The 20,413-nt window shown below is 50.1% G+C and overlaps 1 protein-coding gene across 1 annotated transcript in view; it reads right to left on the reverse strand.

The window, feature by feature from the left end:
• The window catches only part of LOC144934840 (calcium/calmodulin-dependent protein kinase type 1D-like), a 60,087-nt gene extending 41,188 nt beyond the window's left edge, over positions 1-18,899 (reverse strand). Inside the window, exon 1 of the mRNA XM_078861047.1 lies at positions 17,522-18,899. Coding sequence (XP_078717173.1) covers positions 17,522-17,610 — 89 coding nt within the window. The 5' untranslated portion in view covers positions 17,611-18,899. The remainder of the gene's footprint in view (positions 1-17,521) is intronic.
• Positions 18,900-20,413: the final 1,514 nt, after the last annotated feature.

Here is a 20,413-nt window from a genome sequence, read left to right on the forward strand (position 1 = left end):
AAAGGCGAACAGCACAAAGACAATGCACTATCAATGCACCGTATTATTGGCAGAAAAGGTTAAACCCTATTCTTAGTTTTTTTCTTACTTTGATACTGGCAAAAAGGTTCCAAAATGTCATCTGACTGCCATGCGATGAGCGCCGCTACAGCGGGACACGTGGGACAATGCAGCGCCACCTATACGAGGAAGAGAGGCAACAACAGTAGTTCTGTAAAGTCAACTTCCACAGGCTCTTCCTCTGACACTGGGTGACACTGGGTGCTATACGAGGCTTTCGCAATGCGCGCGAGAGCGGCGGCACGAATCAGAATGTGCACTGTGATGACATCGGTGTTTGAGAGGCTTTGAAATAAAAACCGTAAACATCGCCGTGCTCGTGTTTCTATTATGCCTCGGCTGTTACTTCAGCGGGGTATCTCTAAATGGACCGTCCCGTACAGTAATCACACGTAACACACACGGCTAAGCACGCGTCCGTAAGAGGCACTCACGAACCCAGGCAACCTGGGGGGAGGGAGTAGGGGTAGGGGTAGCAACAGGGCAGAGCGGACGCACGCCATGCCGGCTACGCGTCTCGCTTGCACAATCAGCCACCGGCGCGCAATCCCGGATGAAGATCGGCACAGCGTCTTTCAAGGCCGTCCGCATGTAAAGCAAATCCAATAAGAGGGACACACGTGCATTTGGACGGGCACCGTCGGCCAAGGTGATCAGATTTAAGTGGCCCCCGCATCCACGGAGGGAGCTCGGAGCGCAGCGGATGCCCAAGCCGTCGATGTAGCCCAGCCCTGCCGTGGCTAACGACGGTTACGTAATCTCTCACCACGAGGGCTCACAAACCTTCTCTATCCCCGGCCTATAAATAAAGGCGCAGCTCGATCCGTGCTATTGGCCGATGGATGAGAGAGCGAGAGAGAGCGAGAGACAGCGGCTCGACAGATTTGCTTCCAAGTGAAAGTTTCCCTTCAATCGCTAATTTTTCCCCCAATTCCATTTGCGTGGCCATGCGACGGCTGCGCGCTTTGACGGAGCCGGTACCGGCACGATGCGCCCGCCAGCGCCGTGATGGAGAAATGCCCCCGAAGTAAGACATCGCGTTCATCTCCTTCCTGTCGTCTTGCCCCACTTAAGTCTCAACGTGCGACGTTGTTCCGGAGTCAAAACGCACGCTCGTGCCACTGGCTCCTCGGCAGTGAATATGTGTGCGTGTGTGTGTGCGTGTGTGTGCGTGTGTGTGTGTGTATGTGTGTGCGTATGTGTGTCCCATATGCCCAGCCACCGCATGCCTAAACAGCTTTTGTTCGGCCGGATCGAGGGGGCTAAACGGGCGCGGCACGGGCTAGAGAAGAGATGGAGTGATGTGGTACAGGAGGACGTGGAGCTGAGTGGACTTGCCGATGACTGGTACCAGCGGTGTCAAGATCGGCCTCAGTGGAGGAGGCTCGTGAAGGACGCTACTGGGCAGTTGGAGGCAGTCGCCCTCCAACAACAACGGAGGGCGGAGGAGCGACGCTCACAACAACGAGCGGAGCGCCGGGTGGCTAAAGCACAGCAAGTTGGCACAGTAGGGGGCACAGGTGGTGCATCAGCCAGTCGTCTCGGTCATCTCGGTCAGTCGACCCGTGGCACCTGGGTCTGCCCCGTGACCTCCTGCCAGCGGGCGTTCGACACTTCACGTGGCCTCAGGGTGCACATGGCCTGGCACAAGCGTCGTGGTGACGTCACCGCCACTTAGTGGCGAATGGCGGTTGTTGCGTATGTGTGTGTATGCTAGTCGGAGGTGCGGGGTAAGGACAACAAACTAAACGCAAGTGGACAAACTACAAGACTCAACACCGCTCAGTACTGCAGCCATACAAAGGAAATACATTTAGATACGGGCAGACCTCGCTTAGCGCGACCCCGTAGAACGCTGATTCGTCATAGCGCTCTCTGTGACGTTACAAGCAATGGGTCTTCTTCATAGCAGAAGCATAGACAGGCCCGGGAGATTGAGGGCATGCCGTAGTGATGGACTGGGCTACACGCACCACGTGCATCATGGTGCCCTGAGTCAGCTACCCTCGAGTTCAATTCGATTGCCATTCAGAGCCAGACCTACCCCTCTTGCTTCAAGCTGCGTTCCTCGCAGTGGATAGCACATGTGCCTGTGAGGAAGGGCCATTGCCCGAAACGTCGCGCCTTGTATGGTGTTCCTTCAATAGCCGCACGCAGCGCTATTGGCAAATGCGTTGTTTTTTTGCATCACGTGCACCACGCTGGTTGCGTACAAATAAACAACCTTCCATCTGAACCACGACCAATGAGAACATACAAAGAAACACGTGTGTTGAGCGTTGACTCTGCTGATTGAGTAATTTACCAACAGAGTCATCCCTTGTGGAACTTGCTTCGTTTGGACGGTGGCCTTGATATGTACAAACAACCACCTGGACGGACCAAATGAACTCTGCGAACCCACCGAGTATGTCGCGGAAAATAAACAACTCGACTGGGCGAATTCTAATCAACTATACTGAGTCATTTGATCCATTTCGGTATTTCTTCACTTCACAGCGTGCCTCTGTGTTCGGATGGCCGTTTAATTGGTTGTGCAAACATCTGCAACCGAAAAAAAGCCCCGATTTCTTAAAATAAATAAACAACTCCATTGATAATTAATCTTGTTCCAGAAGAGAGAGAGATCCTGTGAAAATGGGCTGGTGATTGCTTCGCTGTAATTGCACGCGAGGTGCGCCCGGGGGGTGCAAGGACCGGGATGGGTCATCCTTATACAGTTGCCCCTAATTCCTGCCCTTCCCACCACCGCCTCCTCTCTCTCTCTTCTCTCTCTCTCTCTGTGTGGTCAAGATGCGAAACAAACAAAAACATCACTCTGCGCGGCAAGTCCGAGTTGACCCGAAAGCTCGTGTCGCCTGCAGGGGGTAAAACTTCAACAACAAAGAATTCAGACGGAGCGAGCGCCGCGCCACGGGTGATGTCACCCTCAAGCCTGGCTGCCTGATCGCCCATCCGGGAGCCTCCCACTCGCTCGCCCGGTCACGGAGTGTCTCGTTTACACGAGCCCACGAGCAAATAGACACTCTCTCACTTCTTTACTGTCGACATCAGCAGCAGCATCATCATCATCATCGGGCTGAAATATCTGTGACGCCAGCTGCAGTATCAGCTGCGCCCTAATGTTGCAGCAACAGCAGCATGAATATTACTGGCAATATCAGAATCAATGACATCATTATAAAGTGCAGAATAATCTGCATCAATATCAGTTGCAGAATAATCTGCATCATTAGCAGCTGCAGAGTTAGCAGCAACAGCTGCAGCATTGGCGTCAGCAGCAATATGATAAGCAGTTGCCGTGCTGTATTATCAGCTGCAGCAGCAGCAGCAGCATCAGAAGCGCAATTATTCTCATCGTCAGCTGCAAGAGAAGAAGCAGCACCATCTCACGATCATCATGAAAAGCATCAGCAGCAGTAGCAGCGTTATGATCATCATCATGAGAAGCTGCATAGAAATCTGCGGAAGCAATCTGCTTTGCTATGGCGTTACCACCACATCACGAAGCCGTTTGATATGTCCACGGTGTTATCAGCAGCGATATATGTAAATCATGGCGATGACAACAATCATCATCCACATTGAGATCATTACAGTAATCATTCTTTTTTTTAACAGCAATCATCATTTTCTGCATCTTAAATGAATGTCATCTTCATCATCATTATCATCAGTTTCTTCATTATCATCGTCATCACCACGTTGTGCAGCAGCACTTAATCTCGTCATCACCGCCGTGATCAAGGCGGTGATGAGGAGGGCTCCTCCGGGGTCCAGACACCCGGCGCGACCCGAGTGAGCTGTCAATTAACGCGTGAGCCGGGTCGACGCGCTGACAATTACAATCACTCGCGACGAGCAACCCGTCCCCGCCACGAAACCAGACAACAACAACAACAACGGCAACCTCAAACAACCCCCAACAACCACCACGTAGAAAAAACACACGCACAAAAACCCTACCTAAAACAACAACAATTTAAACGGCAATGTTGGGCCAATGTTGAGCCAACACTGGGTTCCAACCACATTCCAACTTTAATCCAACGTTGGGGTAGATACCGGAAGCTACGGCGATGACAACAATACCAGCCCAATATTTTTTTTACAATACAGCTCTCCCCCAAATAACATATCCGAAGCACAACAACAACAACAACCTCTACAAGCAGAAAGACTAAACATCGAGCGATTCACGACAATACTCTGCATTGTCACTCGTCATCGATTGACATCAACATCAGGACAATCACCGCCATCATGATGCTCATTATTCGAACCATCATCATCATTATTAAAATCACCAACACCACTATCAACATGAAAACCATCAACGTCATCAAATACATCACCACCACGAAAACCACCACCAGCATGACACTCAGAACCACCAGCACGGTGATTTAGTCACGAAAACCCCGCATCTCACGCAGGGCCAGACAACATCGCAGAAATCACCAGACGGCTTTTACGCATTCACAAAACATCTCGTCGCATTAACGCATTTTGCGTGCGCTGCGGTTTTTTTCTTTACGAACTCATCGCGACCTCCGCATGCCTATTTTTTAAAATAAATAAATAAACGCGCAAAATGTATCATGCCTAGTGTGAAAGCAACAGTGTTTGCCAGCGCGTATATATCCCGCTACGCCGCAGAAATCTGTAATTTCCATGTTTAATGAATCCTATGCCACTACGACCACGATACGTGTTTACCCAAGGAAGCGTCAGTGAGGCTCATGGCTCTGTTTTGTTATACAGGAGGTTGCTGCCAAGCATTTGCAGTCGATGGTTGCTGTGATTCCAATCGAGTCATTCGATGCGGTGTGTTGGGGACGGAAATATATCGATTTTTTATGCGTATTGAATAAAAAAAATTCTGCACGTGTGTATGCTCAGGACATTGGCTACCCCAACATCCGATGACGTCACGCCCAGTGGCGTAGTGACGACATCATCAGCTCAGGGGGGGGCGGGGGGGCAATCGGCGAGGTGCGGCCCCGATAATTGATTTCTCTCGGCACGGTCACACCTCGAGGCTGTTGCATATGGCGGCTCGCCTTGCCCAATGGCGTCATCGTTACGCTCACGGTCTCGAGCATTTAACGCTGTAGGGGCACTCCGTTTTAAATCAGTGTTTTTTTTTTACACCGTTGTTGAAAACGTATCCTCATGGTCGTTGTCAAGGGGGCTCCAACTCGTTGCTTTGGCCACCTGGGGGTGGGGTGGGTGGGGGGCAAAGGCACCTCGTGGCTGCCCCCCAATGCTCGTGACGATTCAGCGCCGCTGAGGCCTCTCGCACTCGAGTCCTCGCGCACCCAGCACGGCGCGCACGCCCAGCCGACCTCCTCCGGTTCAGGCAGAAGCCGTCGTCGACACGCTCCGCGCAACGGACGACCGCTCACCGCGGCCCGCGTCACGCGGAGAGTGACACTTTATTTTGAATCGAACAATTTGCTGATGCCTCCGCTGCGTTGGCAGTTATTAACTAAAGCAAACCTCAACACTTTCGTTAATAACACTGTGGCCTTTAACATATGTAATAGGAAGACGTTTCGGGAAATTGCCTTTCTTTTATAGCACAGCAGTGGATGGACCATGGTTGATCATTAATGAATGCGTGTTGAACTTCTTTCGCACCGCACGTAGCCAACCGCACTAATCGGAGGTGCGGGAGAACGACGACAAACGAACACACAACAATCAGCTCTAGAGCAAATGAATTTTCAATCCAGATTTGAAAGTGCATAGCTCCAGTGGCTTCATAATATCGGAAGGAAGAGCGTTCCAGACGGCCGCAGAAGGGCATCTGAAAGCGCCGCGCGATGCGGTGACCACCGCCTTTGTTCGTCGTTTTAACCAAAAGCCGCCGCTGCTGCTGCTGCTTCTTCACGAGATCCGCCTGGCATTGTGGCTCATTTGTGGCAAACACTTTGTGTGTAATGAGCGCGATGATGGTGGCGATGTCCCCGCGCAGCATCGCTGATATAACACGCGTGCGTTTGTATGAAATATTCATGTTTATAGTTGCTTGTGGGTGAGATCACCGTGCGGGTATGATGCTAATTTCCATCTGTACCCTCTTGGCCACCTGATAGGGGCGAATCGAATGATTAATAATTTAAGACCGGAAGCAGGTGGATTGCTTTGCTGTCCTGGAAAATCGCCCGATGATGCTGGATGTAATTACTGTAGCAGCGAAACGTCGTACTACTCAAATTGCGAATGTTGTGGATTTACTCTCCAACAGTCCGGTGGGCTGAAGTAGTAACTAATTGACGCGTTTTGTTCACGTGACAAACCTTTACTGGCAGTGTCGGGTGGTGGGGGGTTACGACACATTTATACTTACGCGATTTAACCCAGAAACCTTCGTTATGAATAATATCGGTCGCGAAAACCTACGGTGTCAAACTGCTAGTCAAATGAACGTTGCCCCGTGGGCCAATGTACCGATCGATTTGAGGTATTTTTTTCTCAGCAAACCGGAGGAGGAATGTTGAAAAAGCGACACAATGTTTGGAGAATGTACATTTGCACGCCGTTTCGCTGGAGATTAATCGCAGTATTTACCATGTGATCACGGAAGCTCATCCCTCGTGTGCCAACGTCGTCGCACTTTTCTCTGCACAGTCAAATCTCCTAACAGGTTGTAAGCTCTCCCAATAGGCTGGCTTGTCGGATAGTCATTACTGTACAGAGAGCGCGATTTACACACGGGTCCTTGGACACAAATTACACGACCATTCTGGTAAAATCAAAGGAAATACATCAACACAATTTAAATAAGAGATATCCAGTGAAATACTGTGTATTCTACACGTAACGAATTCACATGCACGCTCCTGTAAATGCTGTTGCTATTATTATGATTGCTGTTGCTGCTGCTCATACTGCTGCTTCTGCTATTGATGCTGCTACTCTCGCTGCTGCCGCTGCTTCTCTTACTGCTGCTGCTGGGACTTTCTTTTGCTGCTGTTGCTATGACTACGATTGCTGTTGCATTGACTGATGCTGCTGCTGCTTCGGCTGCTGCTGTTGCCACTACCGCCGCTACTGCTCCTGCTATTGCTGATGTTGCTTGTACTCCTGCTGCGACTGCTGTTATGTGGAGGAGGCTCGTGAAGGTCAGCTGGAGGCAGTCGCCCTCCAGCAACAACGGAGGGCAGAGCAGCGACGCTCACAACAACGAGCGGAGCGCAGGATGGGTAAAATGCAGCAAGTTGGTACAGCAGGGGGTACAGCTGGTGGTGCATCTATCAGTCATCTCAGCCAGCCGACCCGTGGCACCTGGGTCTGTCCCGAGACCTCCTGTCAGCGAGCCTTCGACACTTCGCGTGGCCTCAAAGTGCACCTGGCCTGGCACAAGTGCCGTGGTGACGTCACCGTCGCTGAGTGGCGAATGCTGGTTGTGTGTTGGTTTTGTTGCGACTGTCGCTGCTGTTACCTGGTGTTGCGGTTGATGTTCTAGCTGCTGCTGGGTTGGGAGCAATCACCTGGTACATCACGGGGCATCCAGGAATCACTCTGTGTAATATGTCCCAGCCAAAGGGAGGAATTCCCTCCCCCCGACCTCCCATCCCAACCCTCGAGTCTCTGTACCCCCGTCTCTGCCTCTCGACAGCCCGCACTGATGTTTACATGACTCGTGACTGAGTCACACGGCAGCCTTGAATGTGAACTCGTGTTGTTTAGAATGTCAGCCACCCCCATATATTTTGTATCTACGCTATATTGTACCGTGTGCATTATGCCCTTGTAAGCACGTGTGTGTGGAGGATGTGTGTGTGGGGGGGGGGGCAGTGTAGTGGTTAATGTACTTTGCTATGAACTCGGCTACCCGAGTTTGATTCCCGCTCACGGCCAACATCGGTGACAGATCTCTGAACCGGTCCTAGGCCTCTCTCATCGGTCAACTCAACGTGGTGCGTACAGGGTGCGAAACATCAGCATTGGGGAGACAAAGGCGGCCGGGCGTGGTGCTGGCTTCTCACCCCCACGTATGCTGGCTTTAATCGCTGATTGCTAATAGCACTTGCCCCACCAGCATGTTGAAGGCTATATGGGGGAGCGTTGTCTTTGGATGGAGTGTGTCATCGGCACCACCGGAAACCCGATTTCATCAACATGTCATCGTCAGTGACATCATCGTCATCACGAACCTTGCATTGGCACTCGTGCCTCCCTCTCAAAGTTGCCCTCATCATCAGCAGCCATGATCTATCCACTGCTGGATGAATGCCCTCCCAAGCTGTCGTAATCTCTCAAGGGATTATGAATGAAGAGCACCACCACTACCACCACCAAAAAGGCCACCACAGTCGACCACGACAATATACGGCCACAATCATCCACCGCAATAGACATCTACAACAGCACACCGTGACAGCAGACCGGCTGCAATAGGCCACGGCACTAGATCACGGCAACGACGACCACCGCAACATGGACCGCGATCACAGACCATGCCATTGAACTCCCTGAGTCCACCACGCTAGACGACTGGCGCTCAACGCCTGCCGATCAGCGCTCGTGCTGTGATTCACGGGGATTGGCCGCGCACGTGGGAGCGAGAAGGAGCCCACACCGCCTCTGCCCCCCCCCCCCCCCGCGGGAATCCAACCTGAGTTGGATCCAATTAGATCCTGAGTTGAATCCTGAGTTGGATCCTGTGTTGGATCCCCGGCCGTCGCTAACACGAGCAGCGGTGAGCGATTTCGTCTCTCGGGCAAGGCGCAACTTCGCCTGATTCGTTTGGCGTGCTACCAGAGACGCACACAGAGGCTCATATAAGGCAACGAGTGAATGGGCCTGGGCTCGAGTCGCATTCAAATAATGGAAGTGTCTCGCGAAGAAACCGCTGCTCTGACGGACGCGGCTGAGTTGACACGGTGAACTTTTCTCCCACATACTCTTTGGTTCTTTCGGTAAAATCACGTAGGTATAAAATAAAATACCACACTTTTGGGCGGTGCTTGTTGTTGTTTCGTACGGGATTCTATTGGCAGGAGCACTCCCTCGATACCCAGTGGTTCTTAACCTTCAATGGAGCCTTGCGCCCCTTTGATTCTCAATCGTAAACAAAAAAATGTACAATGTTAATCAACACACAGCTTTGATGAAACAACGTGCTGAATTTGTGTTTCGATTATTTACCTTCTAAAACAAATCTGGCCGTGTCCCGCAACCCCAGAAAGGGCATCTCGCAACCCCAGGAGTGCGTGGTGCACGCCAGGTGAAGAAGAAGCAGCACCACTGCTCTATACGATGGGAGAGGGATGCTATCACAACAACACATTTTAATCACTATTAACACAACAACAACAAATTCCAATATAATTATTTCTTGGAAACCTTTGAGAAAAAAAGGAACCGGCCCAACGTCTGAAGCAGGACCCTCTTGACGAAAGAAGCTTGAGACGTTCCTGATTGTAGCCAAGTCAACGTGTGTCTTCCGCCCCTGCGTCAATGGGCATGGGAACACCGCTCACATCAGCTGGCAGCCTTCATCCAGCTGTGGCAATTCCAGTAGCAAGCAATTCCACATTCCCCTGATTTTAGAGCTGGCCAAACATGTGAATGTAACCACAGAAGTTGGGGGAATGTTTTGGTAGCGCCGGTTCTGGCATCCCCGGACACCGTGGTGCGAAAAAGTTGCGTGCGTTATAAATCATAGACGGGTTTGAGAAGCTATCTGAAAAGTGAAAAAAAAATGATATAATTATCGGTTTTTTTAAGGAGACGCAGCCAGCGCTTCGGCAGCAGCTCAGGACCGATTGGAAATGTCGCGGCTGCAGAGAGCGAGGCAAAATGTGATTTGTTTCCAGTTATTATTATTATGAAAGGCTGTTGACCTCCACGATCACAAATCTTTCAGCGCGTGTGACAACAGCCGCAACAACAACAAAATAACAACAACAACATTGATACTTTAATTGTTCACCTATTTTAACCACTTACAAAAGCATTGATGAGTCTGTGGGCTGTCCTGTCTGCAATGATTAACCAATTATGGTCTGTTGTACATTCTCTTCAATCAATAAGAGGTTTTTTGGGTTACATACAGTATTTAGAGAGATAATAGCTATAGTATATATCAAATTATTTCCTGCAAAAGGGGGGGGGGGGGACGAAAGCAGGTTGGGAGTGCTTTTAAACTATTCAACCGGAAACTCTTTTTCTTAAGTAACCATGCAAGGCCCACTGAGCAATGTAGCTCTTTTTCAAAAGCGACCTCGCCACAAATGATAGCTCAAAGAAGTGGCTTATCATGTGGAATTTTATAGCAGCCAAAAACTCTAAATGCACGTTTCTAAATGTGAAGGGAAACTCCGAGAGAACTGTAGAAACAAATCCACGCGGCCACGGGGAGAGAGAAAATGCTCACTCCAAATACACAGCAGGCGTCAGTGTCTGGATGGCACCCTCGATCTCCTGTATACCTGGCGAGGAAGATAACATCTCGCAAATTCCGGCGGTACGGGCAAGTGGGATTGGGCGGAATGCACGCAGCCAAAAGGGACGATGATCACTGGGGCGAGACCGGTGATGGAATGGCAGCCAAACTCTGGAAACATACCCCAGACGATAATCGCCCGAGTGAGATGGAGCGACAAGATCCGCTCATGAGCAGGAGAAAGATGGATCGCTCACGATCACAGAACCACGTATGATGGATACTTTCATCATAATATAAATGCGGTGTCCGTGTTTTGTTTTGTTTGCGGGCTGAACAGCATTGTGCGATGCCGTTGCATAAATGATGCTGCTGAGATATACACACTCAATATTTATACACACTCAGTATATTTATATTAACAATAATCATTGTGACGATGGTGGTGGTAGTGGTGGTGGCGGTGTGGGGAGGCCATCACGCTACAGTAGACAGGACGTGGATGGTCAAGATGACGATATAGATACATAACTTAACCGGTACGAGCACATATCTATTTTTCAAGAGATTCCTGGGTTTTAGATAAATGCAGCAAAAATAGCAGAGACTTGCTTGGAATTCAATATATATAGACCAACAGACTTACACAGATGCCTCATACAAAGTCGTGTCACTTACACTAGAGATCATTTTGGCACAGACCTACACAGAGACCTATAGACATCCACAGAGGCTCGTATATTTACATAGAGACCTAGAGCATTGCACAGACTTACATAGAACCCCATAGAGTTACGCAGAGAAGAACAGACGCACACAGACCTCCGTAGAGATCAATAGACCACTCCGGCTTCACGTGGACTTACTTGGGCTTACATTAAGACCCATATACTTAGCGACCCGGCACTGACTTACATAATGACCCAGACACTGACACAGATAGATGATAGCCATTTAAAACCAGATCAATATTATTGTGGAGTATTCTGTTGAGTTGAGAATACCCCATCGTGTCGGGGAAAGAGAAAACTGGTCTGGAGTTGTCCGCGCCTAACCAAATGAGGCTGGCTGGCTCAAGCCCGCAAGGCTGAGACACCACCAACAGGACGAAGGGAAACTTGATGATGCTGTAGAGGTTTCGGCTCAGTGATGGAGTTATTTAATTCATTGAGACCATGAGTCTTTTTTTTTATCAAGGGAGACGTCGCTTTAAATTAATACAGGAAAACAGAAAACTCACTCCAGTCATCCAGATTAACAACGTGAAAAGAGTAAACAACGCACAAGACACTTTGGTATCAGTATTAAATAACACATGCAAACAATGATTAATCATCCATGAACCTCGCTGCGTGTACCTCTCCCCCCTTATCTCACTCTACTCCCCTCCACGCACTCTCCTGCCTCTCTCCTCTCATCTCACTCTACTCCCCTCCACGCACTCTCCTACCTCTCCCCTCTCATCTCACTCTACTCCACACACTCTCCTGCCTCTCCCCTCTCATCTCACTCCACTCCCCTCCACGCACTCTCCTACCTCTCCCTTCTCATCTCACTCTACTCCCCTCCACGCACTCTCCTACCTCTCCCCTCTCATCTCACTCCACTCCCCTCCACACACTCTCTTACCTCTCCCTCTCATCTCACTCTACTCTCCTCCAAGCACTCTCCCTTCTCATCTCACTCTACTCCCCTCCACGCACTCTCCTGCCTCTCCCTTCTCATCTCACTCTACTCCCCTCCACGAACTCTCCTGCCTCTCCCCTCTCATCTCACTCCACTCTCCTCCACGCACTCTCCTACCTCTCCCCTCTCATCTCACTCGACTCCCCTCCACGCACTCTCCTACTTCTCCCCTCTCATCTCACTCTACTCCCCTCCACGCACTCTCCTACCTCTCCCCTCTCATCTCACTCGACTCCCCTCCACGCACTCTCCTACCTCTCCCCTCTCATCTCACTCGACTCCCCTCCACGCACTCTCCTACTTCTCCCCTCTCATCTCACTCTACTCCCCTCCACGCACTCTCCTACCTCTCCCCTCTCATCTCACTCTACTCCACGCACTCTCCTGCCTCTCCCCTCTCATCTCACTCTACTCTCCTCCACACACTCTCCTACCTCTCCCCTCTCATCTCACTCTACTCCCCTCCACGCACTCTCCTGCCTCTCATCTCACTCCAATCCCCTCCACGCACTCTCCTACCTCTCCCCTCTCATCTCACTCTGCTCCACGCACTCTCCTACCTCTCCCCTCTCATCTCACTCTACTCTCCTCCACACACTCTCCTACCTCTCCCCTCTCATCTCACTCTACTCCCCTCCACGCACTCTCCTACCTCTCCCCTCTCATCTCACTCTACTCCCCTCCACGCACTCTCTCCGCTCCATCAACCGCAGTTGACCTTCACTCGGTGGGAGGTTCAGTAGCTTGACCTCTGCTACCCCTGGAGCCCCAAACTTCCTCTCCACAGACCTCCGTGCTGCCGACTTCCTGCAACTGTTCAACTTTCAGTGCCTGAGACCTCTCTCCCTCCACACGGCGAGTCTCCTCGTTACATCTTCACTTCCCCGCGATGTCCCCTGTTGCATGCAGCGTCTTGAGACGCGATTGCATGCGGATGCTGCTACACAGGGTGGCTCGCAATTCAAGATTAATTCGGGTTATTTAATTTATTTTAACACTGTCATTACAAATTTTCATTGTTGATTTTTTTCAGTGAATATTTTATTCATTGTCATTATTAATCTCGTGTTTTTATTATTCTTCTTCTTCCTTTCCAGATGACATTTAGAATGGAAAGAAAATTGACCAAAGACGAACGAGTTCAATTCGTTTTTGTGTACAGTATGCATAGGAAATTCCTAAATTAATTTCAAAAGATAATTAATGCATCGTGAATTAATGTTCATGAAAGTTAGCCTAAACATTTGTTAAAATTAAATAACCCTATGCGATTTGTTAAGACAAATATTGCTATCCAATGTGCCCTGGCTTTTGGCCCACCCTCTATACATCAAAAGGTATAAGCATTGAGCAACAAGAGGGGTATTTGATAATTATAGATGAAATCAAACATTTGCGTTTGCGTTTCATCCACGTGTCCTGCGATGTTTCTGTGATACGAGCATGCATTTTACTATTCGTTAGCCACTGTGCGTGCATATTATTGACTAGTGAACGATCACATTTGGCACATGCTCTACGTACAGTATTTAGTTAGAGGTGCAGCCCTCTCATCCCTGGCTCACAGCACTGCTGCCAGAAGGGCCTCCACTAGAGGGAGCTCTCTCTAGAAACCCGCTCATCCGGTTGATTGTCCAACTTTTCCAGACGTCTTTTGGAAGAAATGCGAGTACCCACACTTTGCCCCACCACGCCGTAGTGGACACTGATGGGTGGGTATCAGCAGAGGGGGGTTATAGCTGGAACATTTTCTTCTTGGTTCTTTCGGTAAAGTCACGTAGAATGGAAATAATACAATAATAAAAATAAAACATAATTAAATAATTCTCACGACGTTTCGGCCACAACGCAAGCAGCCGTCCTCAGGTGAAGAACATAATAAATTAATTCTCACGACGTTTCGGCCACAACGCAAGCAGCCGTCCTCAGGTGAAGAACAGGTCTGTCGAGAAGACAGTCAGACTCTGTCTTCTCGATAGACTCTGTCTTCTCGATAGACCTGTTCTTCACCTGAGGACGGCTGCTTGCGTTGTGGCCGAAACGTCGTGAGAATTATTTAATTATGTTCTATTTTTATTATTTTATTATTTCCATTCTACGTGACTTTACCGAAAGAACCAAGAAGATGAATCCCTGAAGTCACGAAAGCTTTAAATCGAAAAAGCTGGAACATTGTTTTAATTGCCACGGCGGGAGATGGAACTGGTGGCCTCTGGATTGCAACTCCAGTGCGTGCTGACATTTACATCACGGCAGCGTATAAGTCATGCTTATATATACACACATATAAATAAACAGGGAAATGTCCGCCTGTCCTCATTTCTAAATAATGAAATATTGTCTCGGCCAAGAGTAATATATCCTCCACCTCATTGATCCATAACAGCGTCGGTTTAAACAGATAAAATGTGAATCGGTTTTGACCTTCGAGGTTTCAGCAGCCATTACCGGCGCTGTTAAACAAATAGTCTTACGTTGGCAGATGAGACACGCGCAGAAGCCGTACAGTTAAATGTGGGGTCCGTCACCCGTAGACTCGTGTTAATATTTGTCCACTGTCTCGGCTTCACAGTGTCAGACGATCGTACATCATCTGCGTTGATGGCGATGGTGGCAACAACAACAACAAAAACACGACTGCATTTTACCGCGACGTAACGTAAAAGGCACTGCCATGGGAATGCGGAATTTCCACCACTGGCTTGGGACTCAGAACATAGACGGTGCACCTCACACGGCTTGTTAAAGCAATAATCCAGTTTTTTTCCGGTGCAGAGGCATCGTGTAACAACCTAGGTATCCATATTTAAAGCATAATTCCGAAGCATGTGAAAATAATAATGATTTGCAGTGCTTTTGTCAATCCACTGCTGAATGAAACTCTCCCCATGGTGTGTGGGTCACGGCGTATGTTTGGGCAGACTTGAGGTCGCTGCTCAGTGCGGTTTGTGATGGAGAGGTCCAGGCGCAGTCCACGTACCACTGGCGATAGCCGTGAGCGGGAATGGAGGTCTGGACACCGGCTCCATAGCGATACGTGTGTGCAAACGAGTCATATCTCTGATTCCTTTGAGAGATACGCGGCCGTGAATGTGCTAACTCGTTTACGGGAGTCGCGACGGAGCCGCTTGAGCCACCGGATCTTATCGCGTTTTTGCTTCTCTTTGCGTATCGCCACTTAAATAGCGATCGACTCAGAATCCCACTCACGTTGTTTCAGGGAACGGGCTCACAGATGATGTGTACATCTTTGCGGAGACGGGGCGGACACACACGGACACACACACACATCTGTTGGCGATGATGCGAGACGTCGACGCGTTTTCGCCACCGCCAAAAACAACAACAACAACAACAACAACAACAATTTCGTCGGAAAATAAACATCGAGCAACCCTTTCATTGTGCCCACAGTGGAAGTGACACGATGCCGAACTGTGCGATGCAAAAATCAACATTTTTCATCGACGTTTCCTCCCGGAGGGAGTGCACAAGGTCAAGGGGGCATCGGTGGCTTTGGCCACCGATGCCCCCCCCGCCCCCACCCCACCACTGTGCCATCGCTTCCTGTCCTTCTCCCAGATCCTCGTTTGTTGAAAAATCTCACATCCGACCTTCAAAGATCTGGCCCTGACAAGTCTCACCCATCGCTGCCATGACACGAGGCCTTCCCCTCGCTGCACACGTGCTTCAGTGACTGCCCTTACCATCTCACCACCACAGTCTGGCTTTAGGTCTCCCCCTTGGCCGTCAGCCTCTGGGTGTCACTCGAATGCCTGTTCTGGTGACCTGTCCATCTCCATGCTGCACACACGTCCCGCTCATCATAACCTCTTCTTCTAGACGACATCTACAACGCTCTCCTGCCACATTCCATTCTGAACTTCCAGACTGCCTTATCCTAGCCTCCTTCATCCCGGCACAACTCCCACCCGTCACAAGCTCCTCTTTCTGATTAAAACCGCACGCGCGGCACACCACATCGCCAGTGGACCTGTTGCTACGGCCGTGGCTATGATCTTCGTGCTACTGCAGTCTGCAGACAACCGCAAAACAATATATGTACATCGAGAATGAAGTTCTGAATTTACAGTGATTGCGATTCCAAACTTCCACGGTGCTTATCGGACCATTTAGTGAAACCAAGAGCAGCCTCTGCGCGCGCCTGTATAACTCGGCCAGAGGTTGAAGTTCTCGTCGCTTTGCTAGAAAGTCCTGTTGCCTGGCCCCGTGCAAGTAACACGGAGTCAGTAGGTCACACGTACGGCTCTAGGGAAGGGCAGCTCCGAGGGGCAGGGGCTGCTCACGAGAACCCCCCTTAGTAAACATGCCAACGTTGTGCTGACGTTGGCATGTGGCTGGAACCGTTGGGCCAACGTTTGGTTCCGACGTTTGCCCAACATTTCCCAGGGGCTATGGCGTGGGGACGCACGGGACAGAAGCTTGTGGGTAAAGGGACACAGAGCAGCAGCAACAACGACAACGAGAACGACGACGATGGCAACAACAACTACAACAACAACAGCACCAACGATAAGAGCGTTGTCATGAGCACAACGGGGAACGATCGCGGCGTGTCACGTGACGCCGCGAAATCAATATCGCGACAGCCCCGTGACGGGCACGAGCTCCGGTGCATTATTGATGACCATGAATGATGATGTTGTTGATGGTGATGTTGTCGATGATTAAAATGATGGAGTCAATGATGCTGATGATGATGATGTTGGTGTCTATGATGATGTCGGTGTCGACGATGCTGATGATGATCACGACACTAACGATGTTGATGAGTGTGGTGTAAAATCCAACTTTAACGACGATTAGTACAACATTTACGGTGCCGATGATAACGATGATTACAGCAGTGAGGTTGATGTTGATGCTGGTGTCGATGATGTAATGGTGTCAGCGATATCGTTCATTGCAGCGATTATCATGGTGACGATCGCAGATATTGATTATTACAATGTCGGCACTAAACCAAGCACTGATATAGTCTATACAAGTACAATGCTGTACTCTATGGCAATAGCTATTATAGCCGCCATCATCACGATTACCCCACCGCCACATCACCACCAAATCACCAGATCATCACCACCACGGCATCACTACATAATCACCACTACATAACCATCTGTCCACCATATCACTACCACAGCATTACCAACCACATCACAAACACATCATCACCACCAGCACATCAAAACCACATCACCACTGCATTGTCACCACCACAACTCCACCACATCACCACCACATCGCCACCACATCATCATCACCACCACATCATCATCATCACCACATCACCACCACATCATCGCAAGGGCTGAGACGGCAGGGCATGCAGTAAGGAAGGAGGGGATGACTCACGTGCCCAGCACCTCCTTGAAGTCAAATATCTGCTTGATGTCCTGGGTCTGCTTCTTCCACGAGGGTCCCTCTTCGGCGTCTTGAGACATGGTCGCGGTCTTGCAGAGCCAGGCGGCACCCAGCTCACCGGAGATCCCAGAAGGTCGCGTCCCCGCAGAGCTGGATCGCTCCCCGCGTGGGGAAGACGATGACTCTCCCGAGGGGTGGACGAAGACTCTCCCTGGCCTCTCCCGATCGCGACTCTCTCCTGCCTGCGTCTCTATCGCCCTCTTCTCTCTCTCTCTCGAGATATATCCACAAAACGCGAGTGTCTCTCCTGTATGACGAGTCCCTTGGCTATGAAGATATCCTTCCCTATGCAAGTCTCCCCGGCAAGTCTCTCTCTCAAACGTGTATCTCTGCTCCCTTGGATATCTGTTCTATTCAACCGTTTGCTGTATGCGTCTCTCGGAGGATCTCATGTGATTCTCTCTTCTCACAAGGATCCCTCCCGTAATGAGTTTCTATCTGTCACCTCCACGAGTCTCTCCGAGAATGGGTCTGATCTGAGTCTTTCTACAAAGCCAGCCCCCTGCACACGTACCCTATCTCATATGAGTCTCTGCTCTGTAGCAATCTATCCTCCAAGTGTGTGTGTCTTTCTGTCCTCTTATCTTAGACGTCTCTCAAATTCGTATCTCTCTTTAGTGCCGATTATCCCTTCTATGCGGGGAGTCGCTCTCAGGTACCGGTCGATTCTTTCTGTCTGTCTGTTACACACACACACGCACACGAGTATCTCCCCTCCTACACGAGTCTCAACCACTCGTGGAGCGAGAGAGAGAGAGCGGTCTCTGTCTCTCTGTCTCGGAGAGCCGAGGCTGTCGGCTTTCCGCGCTTGACGACGCCAGCGGTGGTAAATATACACGAGCGGCGGATTTTAAAATATGTCACGTAAAGACTTCGATTTTTTTAAAATACCGGCGAATGGCATAACAAACTAAAAAAAACACAAACACCAACCACGCGCTGTCTTTAAATTAGAACGAGGCTTGTGATAATGTAGCGATAACGACGACTATTATTACGACGACGACGACGATGATGATATTCGAGACAATACGGACCGATGTTGAACCGAGCTTGGGGAGTGGTCGTCGGCTGCTAAACGATAGAAGCACTGGGCATGTACCTGCTATGCGCCCTGCGCCGGTCTTTGTGTCTCGCGCGAATACGTATGTGCACACATACACGCGCAGCACAAGGGATATCAAACACGGCGCTCGATGCAAGACAGCCCGAGCAGACGCGGCGAGCCTTGTGGTGCGAGCAGCGGCGATGCAAGCCGCCTCTGCCTCGCTCGCTCCCTCCCTCTCAACGCGAACGCGGACGGGGAGGAGGAGAGGGGAGAGGAGGAGGAGGAGCGGGAGGAGGAGGGGAGGAGGGAGGAGGAAGCGTCGATTTTCAGGAGCGGAACATTGCACACTCACAACTTGCTACTCCCCCCGCCCCCACACGCCAGCACCCCCACCCATCCACCAACCACCTCGCCACCCCCACCCACCAACCTTCTCCCCCACCACCAACCCACACTCGCACTACTGTGCGCGTCCGGAGGCCCATACATGGGTCAGATCGGAGCCAATTCATCATCATCATCATAAGCAGCAGAACCAGCAGCAGCAACGGCGTTGCTACCATCATCAGCAACATTATCGGTGACATCACCAATCATTTATAATGTGTTCTTCACGGCAATTGGTCTTAATGCACAAACTAATCACCATTAAATTGACGAAATGAATAATATTCTTTACACGTTCCGGCAATAATACAGGAGGCGTTCAGGCGTTCAAACACCAAATGGACACCTATTGCAAGGCATCAAGATACCAATCAGGATTATCACAATACAACAGCCGCAGCACATGGAGTGTTATCCCCTGGGTTTTCGTCTTCGGTGACAGCTGTTTCCTGCCACACGCAAACATACATCCTTCACGAGACTCGCTTCAGGGTGTTATCGTCATCACATAACGGCATTCATTCGATAAATACACACAGCCACATTTGTTTAGATTGTGAATTTATGTTTTTTGACTCGTGCACAGTGGTGTGTACCTAACTATACTGTGAGTGCATCTCACCGGAAATTGAGTCGTAGCTCTAAAATGTACACGCGATTATTGCTAACTATTAATTTACGGTTAATTATTTTGAATGAAATGTTTACTCAATCATCTCCGTATGGCTATCAAGTTTATCAAGGTGAATGTATCGGCCGTTCACACGTTTACTGTATGCGGTGTGGACCTGGTTTCCGTTACCTCAACTGGTCTCATCTGCATTAAATAAAAGATGACCCCGACGTACGCCGAGATAACTCGTCGGTTTAACCAGCCCCATAACGCCTTTCGCGCACGCGAGCCAGCCCAGCCAATCTCAAACAAACCATCGCAGTCTCATTGTCGGTGTTGGATGAATGAGGATGTTTTGTTGCATTGTGCGCTCCCTGTTGTCGCCGCCGCTGCTCCGTCAACGCGTCTCTCGCTCTGTGTTCGCACGCCACCGCCTGTTTAACAGTGGAGCTCGCCACCACGTCAGCCGTTCAGCACCACGGAGAGCGGCAAAATCTCGTCGTCTCGCCCGCTCGCCGTTCAGCACCACGGACAGCGCGCGGCACTTTATGTCAGCCGATTAAGCATTCAAGCATTAGACCTCCAATCGCTTCAACGATCAGATTTGTCCGTGGCCCGCAGAGCAGTAACTGTCCCGGCCCTGTGATCCGGGGATACGGGCACGTCACGAAACAACGTGGCCTCGATTCATTAAAAATGTGGCGCCAGAACAGCTGTGCCGATTGCTAATCAGTGTGCCCCCCTTTGCCTCCTCCCGTTACCTTTACCGATAGCG

The sequence above is a fragment of the Lampetra fluviatilis genome, chromosome 11, assembly GCF_964198595.1.
Source record: "Lampetra fluviatilis chromosome 11, kcLamFluv1.1, whole genome shotgun sequence".
In the NCBI taxonomy this organism is placed as follows: domain Eukaryota; kingdom Metazoa; phylum Chordata; class Hyperoartia; order Petromyzontiformes; family Petromyzontidae; genus Lampetra; species Lampetra fluviatilis.